The sequence below is a fragment of the Arachis duranensis genome, chromosome 3 (assembly GCF_000817695.3).
Source record: "Arachis duranensis cultivar V14167 chromosome 3, aradu.V14167.gnm2.J7QH, whole genome shotgun sequence".
Lineage (NCBI taxonomy): Eukaryota > Viridiplantae > Streptophyta > Magnoliopsida > Fabales > Fabaceae > Arachis > Arachis duranensis.
The window spans coordinates 109,167,623-109,187,773 of NC_029774.3; the positions used below are offsets into that span (position 1 = coordinate 109,167,623).

The window sequence follows — 20,151 nt, forward strand, 5'->3', positions numbered from 1 at the left end:
ATGTGGAATCCTCTATGTCACAGTATAGAGATTCCTTTAGGTGTCAGAGGAAACGAAAAATAGAAGGCAGAAGTAGAAAATTCGAACTTTATCAAAGAAGATGGAGTTCGAATTGTGCATTAAGGGATAGTGTTAGTCCATAAATAGAAGGATATGAAAAGAAGGGAAGTAATTTTCGAAAATTAAGTAAAAGATTTTGAAAACATTTTGAAAAACACTAATTGATTTTTGAAAATTAAGAGTGAAAAGAAATCAAGTGATTTTTGAAAAAGATTTGATTGAAAACTATTTGAAAAAGATGTGGTTAAGAAGATATGATTGGTTTTTTTTAAAAGATGTGATTGAGAAGATATGATTTGAAAAACATTTTAAAAAGATTTGATTTTGAAAATTAATGACTTGGCTATCAAGAAAAGATATGATTCAAACATTAAACCTTTCTCAACAGAAAAGGCAACATACTTGAAATGTTGAATCAAATCATTAATTGGTAGCAAGTATCTTTGAAAGAAAGAAATTGATTTTGAAAAAGATTTGATTGAAAAGATATGTTTTGAAAAAGATTTGATTTTGAAAACTTGAAAAAAATTTGCATTGAAAACAAAATCTTCCCTCTTGTGCCATCCTGGCGTTAAACGCCCAGAATGGTGCACATTCTGGCGTTTAACGCCCAAAACTCTACCCTTTTGGGCGTTAAACGCCCAACCAACAAATATGGCCTTTAGCAACGCCAAATTTTGCAACGCCTTAAAACCGTTCTCTTAGATAGGTTTAGACAACGGTTTTTTAAAGTGTTACTGTTGAATTTAATTTTTCATCAATTTCTAGCAACAAATTAAAACCGTTCTGTTTGACGAATTTAAAGAACGGTTTTATAACTGTTACCATGATTTGGCTTTAAGCAACGGTTTTTTATTGTTGTTTAAAGAATTGCACAAAGAAAACACATTAAAACCGTTGCCGAAATGCTACACTTTAAAACCGTTCCATTAGATGGTCTTAGACAACGGTTTTTACAGTGTTGCTGTTGAAGTTCATTTTTTCATTATGCTATAGTAACAAAATAAAACTGTTCTCTTTGACTATTTTAAAGAACGATTTTACAACCATTACAACAATTATTTATGAAACAACCATTTTCTAATATTATTTAAATAATTATACAAATTAAACAATACTAATAAAATTAATTTCAGATAATTATATAAATTGAAACCGGTCGAACCGGCAGTTAACCGGTGAACCGAAAGAACCGGTCGGTTTTTTACGGTTTATTGGTTTGCATATTAAACTTCAAAACGGCGTCGTTTTGAAGAAAAAAAAAGAAAAGGGCTACGCAGAAGCCACGAACCCTAATGGCTAATTCAGTCCCAATCCTCATCTCACTATCTCAGTATCTCAGTCTCAACTCTCACCCTCTCACCCTCTGACGAACCCTAATAGCCACCACCATCGCCACCGCATCCCACAGCCCCTCTTCGTCGTCCCACCTATCCTCCATCGCCGTTGCGGAGCTCCTCTCCTCCATCGTCCTCGCCCAGCTCGCCACCTCCACCGTCGTCGCCGAGCTCTCCACCTCCACCGTCGTCGCCGGTAATACTCTGCCTTCCACCTCGGCTCCTATTCAATCGTCGCCTACTCTGTGCTTGATTTTATAATTTTTTGATTTTTCTGTTCATGATTTGTTAAGTCTGTGTTCATCTGTTCATGTTTTGTTAGCTGTGTTCATCAGAAGTTCAGAACATGTTAATAATTTGATTTTTCTGTTCATGTTTTTGTTCCTATTTGTTCATGCTGGATTACATGATTTTGGTTGCTGCTTGATGTTTATCTGGATTACATGATTTTGGTTTCTGTTTGATGAATCTTCAATCTGTTTTTGGCTTTCTATTATGATGCGTTTATTGGTGACTTGGGATTGAAAGATGATCATTGCAAGCAAATTGAGGCTGGGGCGTTGAAGGCAGCTGGGGAATATTTTTACTTTTTGCTGCTTCAATTTTGCTGCTTCATGAATCTGTTTAGAAATAGGGTTTTGTTGCTTCTGTTTGATTCAGTGACGAGTATAGGGGTAATTCATGATTCATCCATTGTTTGCTTCTATTTTCCTGCCACTTTGTTCTTATTGCTTCTTGCCTTTGGTGTTTGATTTGGATCTGCCGATCTGATGCTTTTCGATTTGGCTTAATTTTATTTTCTTCATGGAGCTTTTTGCACTCTGGCTTTTGTTTTTAATCTTTTTCATATTGTGGCCATTGTTTTTAATCCAGTTTTGTTGCTTCTGTTTGCTGCTTCATGAAAATTATGATGGAGATGTTGGAACACTTAATGATAATTATGATTTTTGATGAGTTGCACCTTTGATTAGTTGAAAATTTGCTAGTAATTGTATCTTTTGCTAGTAATTGTATCTTTTGGTCATGGGTTCTGTTCTGAAACTTCATCAGAACTAAATTTTATATAAAAAGACCTTCAATTGACAGACTTAAATATACTTTATTAAAAGTCCTTTAGTTTAAAAGTGGGCCAAATTATATTAACAAAATAATTTTTTGGACCTCAATTATAGAAGGCATTTGAGAAGAGTTTCAATTGAAATACTTTTTGGTACAGTGATATTCTAATTTTGATTTGGCAATTTGTTATCTCAAAATGCTGTTCTCATTTAAAGAAAAGTTATCCATTATTTGGTCTTTGTCAGTTTACACTTGGTTAGAACAGTTTATTTAAAGTTTCAAAAAATGCATTTATATATCATTCATTGCAACTCTGAGTGATTTATTTATATACTTTGTTCACTTTGAATGGTTTGTTGCTTATTTTGAGAAATCAATTTATTTAAGGCCTGAAAGTGATAGTAACGTTAGTATTACAATTATGGTTATGAATTGCTTATATTTTTATTCTTTGTTGTTGTTGTAGTTTGTCTCTTTAAAATAAAAAAAGGGTTGTCATCTGTGGGTTGTCTCTTTGCTGCTGCTGCTTCACTGCATCGGCCGTTTGTGGGTTGTCATCTGTGGTAAGTGTTCTTCTCTGAGTTTCTGTTGCTTAGTTAGGGCTTTGGCTGTTGGGTAATTTGTTGGATTTAAGAAGAAGAAAGCAAAGTGATGATATTTGTGCATTGTTCAAAAACTGTTTTGAGGCTTTATTTGGCTAATTAGATAGAAAGGGAAATTTGTATTTGGCCGTTTGTGAATTGTTCAAATTTGTATTGTTCAAAAACTGTTGGTGCATTGTTCATTAATTTGAGTTCTAGTTAGCAAAACTCATCATTGTACTAATTGTTTTTTATTTTTTCTTGGGGATACGAAGTTAGCAAAACTCATCATGAATTCCTAATCTTCTGCCACATTTAGCTTTCCCTGTAGCAAATTTATTTCCATCTAAAACTAGAATATATCACTATCTGTATATGAAGATTATAAGATTAGATAGAAATATAGCAGGGGCTAATTCCACTTTATTTTTATTTAGACCACAAGAAGAAATAAAATTAATTAAATGTATGTGCTGCCTAAATTACCCAACATATGCTAAAGAGTAACTGAATGTTTCAATGAATCCTCTAGAAGAATGGTTATCTCTAAATAACAATAATAACAACAAGAAGAAGCACAATTTTAAAACAGTGTTTAGTTCTGCAATAACAATTATGATAGATTAGGCAACAAGTCTAAAGTGTTAACATAAAGAAAATAATATCAATGATGTGGCATGCATTCAATCAAAAGATCAACAATTTAATTCAAAACACAGCAAAGAATTTTGTCAACCATCTCATTAGTGAGAATTAATAATCCCTTTTACTTTGCATTTAATAAAAAAGGTTATCAGTGCTGGCACCAGCAAGCACAAGCACTTTCTTGATTACTATGATGATTAACACTAACCCTGACTAATGGATTCAGCTAAAAAATGTTCTAAAAATATTGAATAAAAGAGTTAAGATATTTTTTTTAATTATTTCATTGCATTGACTATTTTGTGCATTGTTCAAAAACTGTTGAGGCTTTATTTGGCTAATTAGATAGAAAGGGAAATTTGTATTTGGCCGTTTGTGCATTGTTCAAAAACTGTTTGTGCATTGTTCATTAATTTGAGTTCTAGTTAGCAAAACTCATCATTGTACTAATTGTTTTAGATTTTTTCTTGGGGATAGAGTGTAGTAGAAGAAACATATGATGATGCTGTCTATTTGAAGATGAACACGTTTTGTTAGTGCATTGTGTTCTGGATTTCTGTGTTGCTAAACTTGATTGATTTCCTTACATTATATTTTCCTACAAAGTTGGTTTCAAAGGGAAGCCAAGTTTCTCAAGTCATGATTTGTAGCAGTAACAACAGCTGTCTTTTGCTCTCTAATTTGAAACTAATATCTTTGATTGGGTTGTTGAGTGCTTTAGTTAGTGTTGTTCCCTTTCAATATTGTTTAGAAGTTTGTGTGTTTTCTTTTCCTTTGTTTTTTGAACTTTTCAAAGTGGTTGCTATTTTGTTCTCTAGTACATAATGTACTTGTGATATGTTTGGTTGGGGTTAAATATTTTCTATGTCTAAGATGGGATTCAAACTACCAACTTCTTAGTTAAAGAATCATAATAAGTAATCAGATTACACTTATGTGGTTAAATAATTAAGAACTTTAACTATGTGAGTTAGAAACTGAAACAAAAAGAGTTGAGAACCTATGTTTGGTGTTAAATGTGTGGTTTCAATAGCATTATTCTACCTAGAAAAGAAAATAGGGATTTAAAAGGATGTGGCAATATGCATGATAACATGTAGTAAATGACCATCCATTTCTAGCAAACCATACTCAAGTGGGCCAATAAAGCTAAAGGACGAGATTTTTACCCATGCAAATAATGTAACAGATGGTGGTGACTTAGGAAGAAAGGCTTCCAACGGCTTTAGCGATGTGATCTCCACTCCCCTTTGTTCCTCTTGTACAATCTCCACTTCTTAACAAGCTTCTTCAAGTTCGATTCGTTGTTTTCCAACTTCTTCTACACGTTCCTTATTGCCCAAGTTATGTGTCAGCGAGGTTATGCACGATCCTCATCAACATCAATTTCACTTATCATGGAGGAAGATTAAACAATCTTAAATAGTACATTGGTTGGTGTAGAATCATCTTCATTGATGGCATTTGTTCCTTGCTCAGCATCTCCTAACTCTTCGACTACTTCTTCAAATTCGATGCATTCAACCTTCTCCACTTGTTGCAATTCACACCATGGCCCTGCTTCTTCTTCTTGAAGCTCCAAGCTCTCTCTCACACTATGCTCTTCGGTTGATCTTCCACATTCGTCAATGGGAGTACCTTGATTGCATGAACGCCTTGAGACTAAGTGGTCTACAGATTCGACTATGATTGCCACGTAGTGTTCTTACCCCTTGTGGGATTCCTCTTGCTTTAGGAGAAAATCTTTTTGTTCTTGGATTAATAGTTGAAGAGCTTCTTCCACCATTTGGGGTTCCAAGCTCTCGTCCACACGACGTTCTTCGGTTGAAATTATTCACATCCATTAACAGGAGTACTTTGATTGTCGTGTGAGCTTTGTGAGGTTAAACGAGCTATGAATTCTGCGGGAAGCCCGCCCCGCCTCGCCAAAACCCGCGGGTTAAGCGGTGCAGGGTTAGGCGGGCTTTTGCTATTTGGCGGTCCTAATTTTCCAGCCCAACCCGCATTTTTTGGCGGGTTACACGGGCCGGCCCGGCGGGTTTAGGCCCGTTTGCCACCCCTACTCGCATTCATCCCTCTTCGTGGCGTTCTTCCTCGTTCCTCGCGTTCATCCCTTTCTCTTCGTGGTTCAGTAGTTCTCGCCGCCTCACGTTCTCGCCGTCGGTCAGCAACGTTGCCATTCTCTTTACAGTTTCCCCATCAGTCCGTGGTCCTCTATTCTCCCCGGCTTGATGCCCTCAGTGGTTAACGTCTTGCCGTACTCAATTCCTCCAGTATCGCGGTCCTACTTCAGGCAATTTTTTTATGAAGATCATTTGAATTTCGCGAAGATAATTTGAACTGTGAATTGTGAATAATTGTGAATTGGTTGTGGATATAAACTAATAATTGTTTTTTCCAGTACCACTAGAAGAGTATATAAAACTCAAATGTTCTGAAATCGGTTCGAACCGGCCAGTCAAACCGGAAACTAATGTAAAAAGCGAATCGGTCATATACCAAAACCGGAAGATTTAGAAATCGCTGTTAGACTGTCAAACTGGTCGAGAACCGGTCGGTCGAACCGAACCAGAACCCGACCGGTTTTCCGAAATTAGCTTAAAACGGCGCCGTTGGTTTGAGGAACCCTAACCCTTAACCAAAACGGAAAACGCGCAGCACCCTCTTGCCCTCTCCTCTCTCACAGTCTCACTCAGCCACTCTCTGCGCCCTCTCCTCTCTCTCAGTCTCACTCAGCCACTCTCCTCCTTCCTCTCATCGAGCTCCTCCTCATTCCCTCACTTCCATCTCTCTGGCCTCTGAACGAACACACTGAAGGACGCAGAGAAGAGAACTCAAACGCAGCTTGGAGGAAGCACCAAAGGAGCCCTCCATCTGGTCGCCGTTCTTCAACGTCCAGCCACCGGCGCCGTCCGCATTGCTACAGCTTCGGCGCAACGTCGCCATTGTTCGCCGTGCGTCTGCCTCCTTTTTGGCCAAGCTTCTGCCTCTGTTTTCTGGCTGAGCCTTGTTCTGCCCTTTTTTGCCAACCCTTGTTCTGCCTTTGTTCGAGTTGCTTAGCCTTCTGTTCAGCCTCTGTTCGCCGCCTTTCAGCCACCGTTCCGCCGTTGTTCAACGATCTCCGTTTTAAAGCTCCTCTCTCCTTGTACTGTTTGAATTTCAGAACTGCTCCATCCTAGGGTATTTCTAAAATTTCTTCTTGTTCTTTCTTGTATTAATTATTCAGTTATTGTTTTATTTGATTGTTGTTTTCATGATTAGTATGTTTTTCTAGTTCTTATTTTGTTGGTTTGCTGTAGTTTAAAATTTTAATTGTTCTTGTTATTTTGATTTTCAGTTTAATTGATCTTACTAACTTGTTAATTTGATAAATTATTGTTTTGGTGTTGTTTTTGACCTTTTGATTGTTATATTGTGTTTTGCTGTTGTTGATTTAATAAATTGTTCATTGAGTGGAAGATGAAAACCTGCCATGATAAACCTACTCCCTACTCCTGCCATGTTAAACATGTCATGTTAAACCTACTCAATTCATTTCATTCTTGGCATTCATAACAAGGCTTTTAATTTCATTGCAAGAGTGGTGGTAATCTTGATGAAGCTATAACGATGTAGGCATGGATAAATCATAAGCTTGATATCTAACACACTTTATTCCACAAACAGAAAATTCACATGACAAAAAAAAAAAAAGAGAAGAAAGAAAACACATAAAGCTTTGCACGGCCTCTGATCTCCTCTGGTTGTTCTGTTAGGCAAATCCACAAACAAGTCTCGCAAGCTACAAGGGTTTAGATAAGTGAGAGATTAATTTATATATAGAGGTATCAGAAAGAAGCTTGATTTGGAGGCAATTAATTAATAATGACGAGCCATGATGTATTACATTATGATAATAATGATGATGGTGGGGGTTTGCTTACAATACAGGGAAGGAAGAGTAGGAAGATCAAAGGGGGTTGGTTGATGACTCTAGTACTAATAATAAATGGTTTTGAGAAGGACCTCAGAGATAATAGATACTTTCATCTCGTTGTTTTTTCTTTGCTCACAAGTTATATGTTGTTGCTGGTAGAGTAGTAGTTGTATTTGCACAATAAAAGTTAAATCTAATTGTATATTTATATATGATTGATGCTGATTTAGATTAAAGTGGTAGTGGTGGTGGTAGTAGTATATGTCATGCTGCACCACTTGATTTTTATGGTCTAAGTAATTGATGTATCAAGGAAGCAAAAATGTTGCAAGTTATGACGAATTTTGATAATTGATGACAAACTTGGATGTTGGCATTTTATGTTTGATTGGTTGTTTTTGTTATTTGATTTTTGAGTTTGTAATGAGATTATAACATTCTAGTTTATGTAGTACTTTTAATTTGGATGATATTTTAAAGTTTATATTAGACTATAATTATGTTTTAGTGTATTTATTTATATTTTATTTATTATTTTATTATAAAACGGTTTTTTTTATGTTCAGTTGTTATGTGATGCTGCTATTATTGTTTATATGTCTAAAAGAATTAGATATCATGATTTATACTTATTCACTTGTTCTTTGGTCCTGTAATTTTATTGAATCTTTCATACAGAAATATGCATTCAAATAAAGTTTCTGTTTTGTGGATATATCCAATATTCCTTACGGATTGGATCGGGTCCAATCCTTAAAAATTCAGATATCTTATCTGACCTGATTAGAATTGTGTGTACACCCTACTTTCTGACTTGTGCTACAATGTTTCCTTTGGCTGTGAGCTTGTGCTGCTGCTCCGCCTCCATCATGCATCTTGGGTAATCTCAACTTATCTCTCGTCCCTGCCTTCTGTCTCATCCTTTTGCAGAGACTGCAGTCTTCTTCGTCATTGGTGACTGTACCCTGCTCTCGCAAGCAGCAAATCCAGGATGAATATGACTATTGGGACTCTGTCCCTTCCTACTGGAATTGCTTTTCCCACTCCGGCAGATGTTTTTATGTTGAAACCCAACCTATTATTGCATCTTAGTTCCCTTGATTATTATCAGGTTTGACTTGGAGTCATTTTTCTTTGTATTACCTCCGAGTTATTGATTCAAGTGTTTGTGTTGTCGATTATTATTGTTTATTATTTGGACTGAATTACAATAGATATACACAGAAATAAGTCACTGGTATGAAATACAAAATACAAATATACATTGAAAATAAATTAAATAACACATGTATTTATACATTGTTGTCTGATTTTGGTATACAAATAGCATTTCTGCTGAATTGTGGGTTGTTGTACTGAAAATAATAAAATTGTCAGCCTTATTTATGTTTCTTGGTTGAGATTCTAAACAAAAAGTGGATCATTTCCTTTTGTTTCCTTTGCATAGTTTTCTATAATCTAATGTTAAACTGGTTTGTCTTCAAACTGGCAATATCCCATTCTGGCTAAAGTAATTTACTTCATTGAACATTGTTCTTAGCTTTTATTTGGGTTGCCTACTGTGACAAATGCAATGGTTACTGCCAATTATGTTACAGAAATGCATTTTTGTTCTTGTTTTTGTTTATCAGTATGGTAGCGGTAAGATTAGACTTCCCGTGGAGACTAGAATTCAAGCGAAGAAAAGTTTTCGATGTAAATTGAAAGTCAGGGATGAAGTGCCACAAAATGCTGATTTTCCCCGGCAATATGCAAGAAAAGAAAAGAAACCTTTTCCGACGCCCATTGTTGAGTTGCGACGAGCAGCTAGGGAAAGGCTAAAGATGATGAAAGGTCAACCAAGGAAACCACTCTCGGCCCCAAAGAATGGGTTGCTTGTGAAGAGCCTTATACCAACTGCTTACAATGTGTATAATGCAAGGATCACTTTAATTAACAATCTGAAGAAGTTGCTCAAAGTAGTGCCGGTGCATGCTTGCGGGTAGTTATTCTTGGTACCTTATCATACATTCGGCTAATGTGGAGTTTCTATGATCATAACATCAATTTGATATGTTTTCTTCGTTATTGATAAATGCGACAATAGTAATACAAACTGGTGCTGTTGTTTGGGGTCATATGACATTTTTGTTTGCTTAGTGGTTTCTTTACAATTCTTTGAAGTGTTTCATAGGTCACAAAGCTTTTTATCTTCACTACATTTTAGCTTTTTTAATTGTTTTATCTTTAGTAAAATTTGAATCTAATTTCATACTGGAAATGCCACATACTATTTTTTGAAAAGCGAATAGTTTATATCTTTCATTTTCAACAGAGGAAATTTGAATGCTAGACATTTGCAACCCACAGTTTGTTCTAACTATTATAACTTAAATGAAAGCGATATTATAGACTTCATGTAAAATTTACCTCACTTTACCCCTCAATCAAAGATACCCATATAAACAATGTCAGTTTTTCCACTTGTTTGCTGCTTAAAGTCTTTCATGGTAAGCATGCTGCCAGAGCCAAGGATAGGTAATTCACTGATGTAGGTAGGTTAACTTATGGTAGCATTGTAAGATTTTCAGTTGAAATTTAAATTCTGTTATACATTGAGCACAAATAATATATTCATGTACATTTTCAAGTGAGCACATAATTCATAGTACGGACAAATTCTAGTTACTAGCTAACCTTGCAATATGGTATTTGTGCTGACAAACTAGTCTTGTTGCTAACTCGTTCTGATTTACATGAGAAAAATGTTAGATCTTCTTGTATAGTTTATTTTCTCTGTTAAAACTTGGTGCATTATTGTCCATTATTTATACAAATAAATGTGATTTAATGTCTGCCACAGCAAAAGTAATGAAAAAATGATTGATTGTCCTATAGTGGTAGGTATCTGAAAATTTGTAAACTGATGCAGGTGGTGCAGCGAAATCCATGTAGGACCTGTTGGACATCCATTTAAATCGTGTAAAGGTGCACAAGCCAATCTTCGCAAGGGACTCCACGAATGGATGAAGGCACATGTTGAAGACATGATAATACCAATTGAAGCCTATCACCTCGAAGATCGACTAGGAAAGAGGATTCCTCATGAAGAGAGATTCTCTATCCCTCGAATACCAGCAGTGGTTGAGCTTTGTATTCAAGCTGGTGTTGAAATTCCAGAATTTCCCACCAAAAGAAGAAGAAAGCCCATAATTCGGATTGGGAGAAAGGAATATATTGATGCTGATGAAAGTGAACTGCCAAATGAAACCCCAGCAGAACCATTGAGACCACTACTAGCTGAAATAGCTGATTCAGAGGTAGTAGCTCCATCGAGCAACAAAGAAATCGTTGCCCTTGCCGAGGAAACTCTCCAGGCATGGGAACGAATGAGGAAAGGTGCTAAGAGATTAATGAGGATGTATCCTGTGAGGGTCTGTGGATATTGCCCGGAAATCCATGTTGGTCCCCAGGGGCACAAGGCTCAAAATTGTGGAGCACACAAACACCAACAACGCAATGGGCAGCATGGTTGGCAGTCTGCAATTCTTGATGACTTGATCCCACCAAGATTTGTTTGGCATGTTCCTGATGTAAATGGGCCACCCTTGGAACGAGAGCTAAAAGATTTTTATGGGCAAGCTCCTGCTGTTGTGGAACTATGCATCCAGGCCGGTGCTGATTTACCGGAACAATATAAATCAACCATGCGACTCGATGTTGGGATCCCATCAACTATGAAAGAAGCTGAGATGGTAGTTTGAGATGAAATATACTTGTAAACAAACAACTGGTGTTATCGTGTACACTCCATAAATTATGCCATATGTACATATGTTTTTATCAACTAAGTTTAACCAACTTGTTCCAATTACTCATTGGTCTAGAAAAATATCACTTTTTTTTTTGCTTTTATTCATTTTTTTTAATTAATTTTTTTCTGAACATGTCTTTTCTCATATTTTGTTATTTTTACAAAATAATTTTATGTTTCTGATGGTGTTATTTATAGTTAGTTTTATATAATTTAGTAATTTAAGGTTTTCAATTAAATTATTATATTAAAACATTTTTAATCCTTTATAATTTTATAAATGTTTTCCAGTCAGGTTGTCTAGTTAAATTTTTTTTATCAAGCCCCCTATATATACTGTAGTAAATTTCTTTAAAAAAATTTGTGATTATCATTTACATTTAGTACAGAAATTTAGTTAGAAATATTTAAATTAAAAAACAATTAAAAATTTTACAAATAGACAAATTTGAACAGTACCTATAATAAAACAAGGTTACAATTTATTACGGTGCTTACTCTCATACAGAATGAAATTGTGTAGAGTAAAAATAAATTATCAGATATGTGGATTTCATCACTTTTTTTAAATACAATATAATTCTATTACCAAATATGTATATATTTTTTATTCTGTATGTGAGTGTTGTCTTTTACAAAACCTTGTAAATTCTAATTCATAAAACTAATGTTGTCACATGCATACAGATGCAACATGGAGCAGATTCTGTTAGAGATGGATAGGATTTTGAGGCCACAAGGTGGTGTCATATTGCGTGATGATGTTGATGTGTTGACCAAGGTGAAGAGCTTTGCAGATGCAATGCAATGGGAAAGGGGAATCACTGACCATGAAGATGGACCTTACAAGTTACAACAGACAAAAGATTTTTGTAGCAATTAAAGAATATTGGACTGCACCACCACCACAAAACCAAGATCATAATCAAGACATCAAAAAGTTTTAATATCATATCTGGACTATTCAAGATTAGTCTCGTTCTTTTTTTGTGGCAAAATTTTTCTCAAGAATTCAATTCTTCCTAACACCAATTTATAATTTGTGGCAGTAGCGGAAAATGTTAGTGATGTTATGTTGTAACTTGTAACTAAAAGAGGTCATTAACAATTGGCATTCTAGTGGAATTAAAGAAATAAATATTCAATAGAAAATAAGAAAAATGTTTTATATTACTTATTTTAGAAGTGCCTTGAGTCATTGTATTGGAGACTCTGTTGGGATCACTTAATTAGTTTGTGTGAGTTGCATTAGTAAAGGTTTTTAATGGAGGGTTTTTTTTGTCTCATCACTACCATATTTATTAGTATTATATGGATCATATACTTTAGACTCTGGTTTCATTATTTGTAATAGTTGTAGTAAATTTGAATTTTTATTTAGGTTTAATTGATCCAGGGATATCTATATATATAAAAGAAGATTACAAATAAAACATGTTAAATTCATATTTTCATCTCTAACACTCATAAGAAAAAACATAGGAAGCTCAGGAGTTTTTCTTTCTACACCATATTCATTATCATTCATAACTACTGTACAACACATGTACATATATAAAAGGAGTTTTTCTTTCTACACCATAGAAGCTGTCGACACAAAATAACCATTCACAAATATTTTAATTCAAAAATAAATTCATACAACAAAAGTATTTGTTTGTCAAAATAAAAAATACAAAATATTACTCAAAATCTATTTCAAAAAACACATGAGCTTTGTAAAACTAATCACCATAAAATCAATCCAACTTGTTACACATCCATCATAAATACAACTCTTTTGAACATAAAAAAAATCAACTAAATTTACTCTTTACTACCGTACAAATAGTTGAATAAATATAGATAATTTAAACATAAACGGCATATATATAAATTTAAGGTGTTTATTTGTTGTACGATGATAAATTTATACATACCAATACGTTAAAAATATTTGACACAAAATTCTCTCTCTTCAAGGCAGCTCCATTTTTTATTCAGTTATACCGCTGTTTTGTCGATTTTTAACAAATCGAGGGTGATTCGATATCTAATGGTTTGGAAGCGAAACCTACTCCTCTTTGCGAATACCAGTTTTCTTACCGTGCATCAAAAACCTTCCGATTGAATAGAAACTTATGGAAATCTGGAAAATAAATGAAAAGACTTTGAAAATAAATTGATTGAATTTGAAATAAATTGCATGGAATTTTAAATAAAACAATAAACTATCATCGATTAGATGAAAGGACTTTTGAAATGGAAAATAAAAATAAATGTAAAATTAGACAAGAAAATTAAATGTTACTTGAAAGATAAACTTATAAAAAAAGTAAATTTTGCAGAAAATATAAATAAGAAGGTAAAAACAGTAGAAGAAACTCTACAAAAAAAATTCGAATGCAGATTCAGAAAGTTGTTGAGATATGAGTGTACTTGAGTATTTTCTCAGGCAAAGTTCCAATGTTTGTTCCTTCAAACAGTCTCTTATTTATAAAAATCTTCAACCAATCATGTGTTAAAATGTAACATTCACGTCCATTAATTTACAAGTAACCAACCGTTTCCGCTCTTTCTGCTTAACATGGGTAACGGCCAGAAGTAACTTTCGAAACTTGGATTCTTCAATTAAGCACATCGAACAGCTTATTCATTAACCGTGACAGTCTGACTCTTGCTCTATATTCCCTGTCAAAATCCTCCTCGATGTGGGCCTCTCATGCTAACTAAAGCTCGAGTCCAACCTCTCTTTCGAAACTAATGGTTTTCGATTAACAACTGCAAACGAAATCAAAGTGTCAAAAAGCATATGGGAAAATTCAAAGATGAAATAAGAATTTAATTTTCTCATGAATCTTCAATTACAGTAAGCCAGTCACAAAACTACGGGTGGGTTAGATAAAGTTTAGTAGAGAAGTGTTGAAGTGTCGAAAATTTTTAAAAATATAAACACTTCACTTTGTGTTGATAAATAAAAAATATAATGTATTTGTGCTTTTAGCTTTTGAAAACTTCTTATAAAGATACTTTTCAAAACTAACTGTTTTTTTTTTTAATTAGAAAAATATAACCTTATATATTAACAAGTGTTTAGATTTATTCTTTTGTTATTATATTTATATTTACGTCTATTAAAGTCATTTTAAATTTTACAAAACAAATTTTACCAAAACACAATTGTTGTAGTTTATACTTATTTAAAGGCTCTTTTATTCGATTTAGCAAATATAACTGCTACAAAAGCCATTACTTTTGAAAAATAGAAGGTTTACCAAACCACCCTAAGTGAAATCTTTTGAGAATATAATAATTTAACATGACAAATAAATGAATAATTATACATTGTATAATCAAACCTTAACACCAAGCATACGCTAAGCTTTCAACGATAACAAGTTATAAATATGATAAAGTACACCAACCTCCCTTGAATTTTAGGTGAAATTACACATAGCACCCCATGAATTATATGTTGACAATGACAACCCCAGATCCACTGAGAGGTCAGTGTCCATTTTAGAAAAATATAGTTACCAGATGTCAGATATAACTTAAATCTTAGAAGAGTTCTGTAAAGACTTTTAGAAATAAAGACGTATGTGTAATGTCCCTTAACATCAGAGGCTCAGAGGAGGTTAATGTAATTTTACCAATCACACCAAATCAACAAAGCTTAAACATTTATACAAGTTACAAAGTTAGCAAGGCTAGAGTTGTCTATTGAAGGTAGAGCAATTCTTGATTGGATATAACTAGAAACTTCTCCAGAATCTGCATACTTCAGTTCCGAGTTGAGATTCTTCAATTTGAGCATAAGATGAATCTTAGTTCTGGAAATGAGTAAGTCAACTGGATTGATTTAGAATCAAAGAAAGCAGTTATAAATCCTTAACTTTTTTCAGTTATAAATTCAAATATTTTGTTTGTCACAGTTATGGTTATATCAGATTCAGTATATGAACAAATTAAGTTTTGATTAACTCTTCAGTAAAGTAATCTTGGACAAATCTTGGACATGAACTACTAAATAATGATAGTAATAAAAGATGTTTTCAGACCAGAATAAATTCTTAATACCCTACAGGATCACCATGCAGTTATTGTACCAAAATACAGTTTGAAAGACATCATCAAATTCGTAAAGTAACTTACAACACCAAATGAAACTCTTACCCAGATTCTGAAAAATAAGGGCAGCACAACTGCACAAGCAGCTCAAAATGATCATCACTCGTCATCATCTGAAATGTCAATTACTATTGGTTCCTCAGTTTTTCCATTGTTATGACCAAAAACCTCAAGTGGTTCTTTCTTCACGTGCACCTCAGAATAAACTTGAACAGGGTGTTCTTCAGAAGATGGATGCTTTCTCTTCTGACCAGCCTGCTCCTGATAGTTGCTCATCATTGGTACCTCCCCAATGCTCATGTTAGCCATTTCTTTTCTTTGTACTGCATAAAATAACCATCTCTATTCAAAATGAAATACATCCAACCATTTGAGTAATATTCCGTTCAGTTCTAGTAATTGTAAGCTTGTGTCATCAAACCCCAACTTAAGCAAATTCACTTTGAAGTATTCAATATTTTACTTTGTATTCAATTTGCCCCAAATTAAATAATTAATCCCAGTGGGATTAATTTTCTAAAAAAGTAGCGATAAAATAACTCATTTTTGTATATTCACTTGAAACTCATCATGGTAAAATCATACATAAAATGTGGCTCCCACTACTCACTTCAGATTCATTACCTCAACACATCGGATCATAGGATGGACTGTGATCCCCATTTTAACTGGCCACACACTGTATCATCCTATGATGATGAGGTGATGAGTCCCAAGTACATAAAAAATGCACCGCACAAATGTGTCTCTTCTCTATAGTTGGGGACTATTATGCTAGAGGCTTACACTTTCATGCATTAAAGTTCAGAATTTGATAACTTATAATAACTTACCTGAAGTGAGGTCACGTAAAGGGTGGTCAACAGAAGCCTGATCATCCAAGAAGAAGAAGGAAGTGGTACAGCTTCGCAAACAAAAACCCAAATCAACTAATATTAATTCTAAGATCAGATAACTGAACACATAGCACAACCATGCTAATGTAAACTTGAACTCAAGAAAGAATTAAAATTGTGCAGTACCTTGACCTACATCCCAAAAACGTTCCAGTTTGCGTTGGTAAACTTTTAACCTGTCCTGTGAGAGTTGGAGACAAAAGCAACAACATTAACAATTAACTAACATACTTTGGCCTTGCGAGTGATTTTGATTTCTGTAGTTTTCGATTGGTTAAAATAGTCACATAAAGGGAATAATTCGACTCACATTTGCTATCTACAAGGAAACGTTAAGCGAGAAATGGAACTTACAAGTTCAGATATGAGGGGATGATAATCTGGATTAGTCCCCTTGCATCTCAACTTCACTACACAGAAACAAAATAATAAAACAATATACAACAAAAAGCCCTAAGCATGTGTGTGAATTGGGAATTTGGAAGAAGAAAGGAAGAAAGAGATGAACGTACATGAGAAAAGGGTGGAAGTGATGTTGGCAAGGGTTAAGAGGGAGTGAGCGCGTGAAGAGGAGGCATTTTAGAGAGGATGAAAGGGTTTGAGAGAGAGAATATTCGGCAGCTCTGCTTCCAGATTCTCCAGGCTGGCTACCGTGCGCCTCAGTGCTTCGCTCATCTCTTTCGGTACCGCCCTCACCCACACTTTCGCTTCCCCTCGCCATTTTCTGTCTGTCTCAGTCTCAGGGGAAGTAGAAATTTTGTGACTCACAAGGAGACGCGCAGTCGTGCACACCAATTTAAGGTTTTGAAAATCGGATCCGTCGTTAAATCGCTCTGGTCACTGATTTAGTGATTATTGTGATCCAACCAAAAAAATTATTTTATAATAAAATAATAAATAAATTATAAATATACAGTATATACTCTAAAATATAATTATAAATAAAACATTCTAAAGAATCATTGTCCAAAATTTTTAAATTTGATGATAAATAACTAAATGCTGTTAGAAAGTTTCTCTAGGATGCTTCTCCTTCTTTATTTACAATCAAAAGTAATAATAGTCTCGTTAGAGTTAAAAGTTATTTCTATGCTTACAACTAGATCAAATTGTAACCAAAATTCAGAACAAACAATAAGAAATAAAAACACAACAATTAAGAAAAAGGTTTCAATTTTATTTTTTGTCTATTTTTTATTTTGTGCTAGAAACTTAAAATTATATTCTCCTAACTAAAAAACCATACATTTTTAATTTAATCATAACTAAATCATGAGTTAACCCTAAAAACTAAAACTTGAATAAACAAACTATACATTTTTAATTGCTTCCGTTATAACCACTGCCAATTATTCATCTTCCCCTGTATTAAGATTAGTCGTTCGAAATGAAAAAAAAATTAATAGCCAAATTATTATTCACAAATGTATTATTATTAGCAAATATTTCTTGATTCATACTATTATTCATAACTGAAATCAATAAATCACCAAGACAGTTACAATCTAAATAAAAATGAAATCACAAAATGGTAAAACAAACACAACAACTCAGCAACACATCACTAAACAATAATCACAATACATTTAAAATTAATAATCAATAAATTAAAATCATAAGTTTAAACTTTGTAATGTAAAATTAACAATATTCAACCTTTGCACACAATTATTTTTAAGTTGACATAATAGTGATTAATTAAATAATAGCTTAAGTGGATTCATATCTTATTTTTCTAATTCAGCTACAATCATTAAAATTTTTATAAGTTAATTCTCTGTTTAGATGATAAGTATAGTTTAATTGGTTATAAAAGAGAAAAGGATGTCGTAGCTATTTTTATTTTAGTAGAAATGTGGAGAGTAACAATTTCACTAATTTAGTTCCCAGTGAATTCCTTGATAGATCAAAGAAATTAAATGTTTACTATCATTGAGACATGCATACTTAGTTAATAGTCATTAGAACTAGAAATTGTGTACTGTCGTAATTCTAGATCATATCTTACTTTCCCATCAGACAATGAAACAACAGACTTAGTTCCAACAACAAATATCATACTCAAAAATTCAGAAATATCATACACATAAATTAAAAAACGACAGCAGCATAATAAATCCATTTCAATAATATAATTTCAACAATACAAAAACAATTATTTACTTAATTTCAGATTAAGAAATCACTAATTATTAGACATTCAAGTTTTAACATAGACTCAACAAAGCATAAAAGGAAATCACTAAACAGGGCCACTAATCTTCGATTAAGAGCAAGACGACGATGGCGAGACGACAAAGACATGACGACGACACCACAGTGAGCAGCTCGAACTCGAAGCTTCCAACAACAAAGCTAGAAGACGACGCGACGACGACGTTCCGAGCTAGGGGTTAGGGACAGGAAAAAGGAGGAGGCCACGGAGGCGCCTACAACGACGGACGGCGGCGGCGAATCCGTTGAAGAGGCTAGACTTTTGATTTGAGTTTTGAATTCTTGAATAAGGTAGGGCTGGTTGATTCACGAAGGAGTTAGAAGGGGGGCTGAGTGATGCAGTAGGGTTTGGGGTTTTTTTTAAATAATCATTAAGAATCGGTCGATTTCCGATTCAGTCCAACCGAACAGTTTTTGGTCGATTCAACAATTTTCTAGTAATTTTAAAATTGACGGTTTTAGAGAGAGGATCAGATCGTTTTTTTACTGATTTTCAATTCAATCGGTTTAACTGATTGGTCCCGTCCGATTTTCAAAACCAACGTAGGAGGGAACACGCTTTTTCACTATAGCTTCGCTCCTCTAACAAACAAGAGTAAACTATATTTTTCTTCCCAAAATAAATAATTAAATAACCCTTAAAAAAAATAACATTTTGTTTTTATTCACCAAAGGATTGAAATTTATCCATTATATTTAACTAGTTTAGGTTTCATATACTCCAAAACACAATGTTAAAATTACTAATTTAAAAAGTTTGAAAAAGATGTCAAATTTAATTTTTAATATATTTATTGTGCATTTAATTAAATAAAATGTTTAAAAATATTTGCGAATAATAATATTAATATATGACCGAAAATACATGTTAGGTAAATGTAAAACTAAGATAAAAAATTAGGCCACAAGAACAATTGATAATTCACTAAATAAAACTATAGCATTTGTACAGAAATGCAAAAAAATAAAATGTATTTAATTAAACAAAAAAAATCTAAACAAAACTTAATAACAACTGAATTGTTTTTTCAAATAAATACAAAACCTTAAATAACTAAAAATATTAAAATGATATGGCTGTTGTGAGAAAATTTTTTAAATTTATTTGTTCATTAAATTTAAACTTCAAACCACAATGGATTCTTTCAAAATTTTAAAAAGTAAAAATTGAAAATTTGTACTTTTTTTCTTTTTATTTTTATTAGTGCTAGAAAATAAACAACAAAATAAAATAAAAACTAAAATATGAAGTTGCTTAACAAGAATATTTGATAATCTCACTAAGTAAAATTATAAAAGTTTAAAAAAAGACAAAAAAAGATGTATTTCATTACGGAGTCACTCACATAAAGTTACTAAAAATAATTTTTTTAAAGATATTTTTTAGTAATTAAAATTTAAGACATGTAATTAATTAAATTGTATTATTTTTATCAAAATTAGATTGGACAAATTGGTTTAACTAAAAAATTGGTAAACTAAATTTTGAACTAATCTAAATTAATATTTTTTAATAAAAAATTACTACAATACTCCTATT

At 33.3% G+C, this 20,151-nt stretch overlaps 1 protein-coding gene and 1 long non-coding RNA gene across 5 annotated transcripts; one reads left to right on the forward strand and one right to left on the reverse strand.

Annotated features, from left to right (window-relative positions):
* Window positions 1–1,374: 1,374 nt before the first annotated feature.
* On the forward strand, window positions 1,375–11,492 carry LOC107480114 (APO protein 2, chloroplastic). Of its 3 annotated transcripts, XM_016100243.3 has the most exons (5): window positions 1,375–1,593; window positions 2,923–3,019; window positions 8,529–8,709; window positions 9,230–9,579; window positions 10,510–11,492. In XM_016100243.3, exons 3-5 carry the CDS (start codon window positions 8,590–8,592, stop codon window positions 11,339–11,341), a joined length of 1,302 nt encoding a protein of 433 aa, XP_015955729.1. In that variant the 5' UTR covers window positions 1,375–1,593; window positions 2,923–3,019; window positions 8,529–8,589; the 3' UTR covers window positions 11,342–11,492. The 3 variants fall into 3 exon arrangements, with proteins under 3 accessions (XP_015955729.1, XP_015955731.1, XP_015955730.1); XM_016100245.3 differs by lacking the exon at window positions 2,923–3,019; XM_016100244.3 differs by lacking the exons at window positions 1,375–1,593; window positions 2,923–3,019 and adding an exon at window positions 6,163–6,862.
* Window positions 11,493–13,810: 2,318 nt separating this feature from the next.
* On the reverse strand, window positions 13,811–17,200 carry LOC107480068 (uncharacterized). 2 transcript variants are annotated; one of them, XR_008006802.1, is made up of 6 exons: window positions 16,910–17,200; window positions 16,752–16,807; window positions 16,524–16,578; window positions 16,335–16,405; window positions 15,547–15,824; window positions 13,811–14,151 (listed from the first exon to the last, which is right to left on the reverse strand). It is a non-coding gene; the product is annotated as an uncharacterized LOC107480068 (long non-coding RNA). The 2 variants fall into 2 exon arrangements; XR_002372677.2 differs by lacking the exon at window positions 13,811–14,151 and adding an exon at window positions 14,641–15,203 and having other exon boundaries at window positions 16,910–17,198.
* Window positions 17,201–20,151: the final 2,951 nt, after the last annotated feature.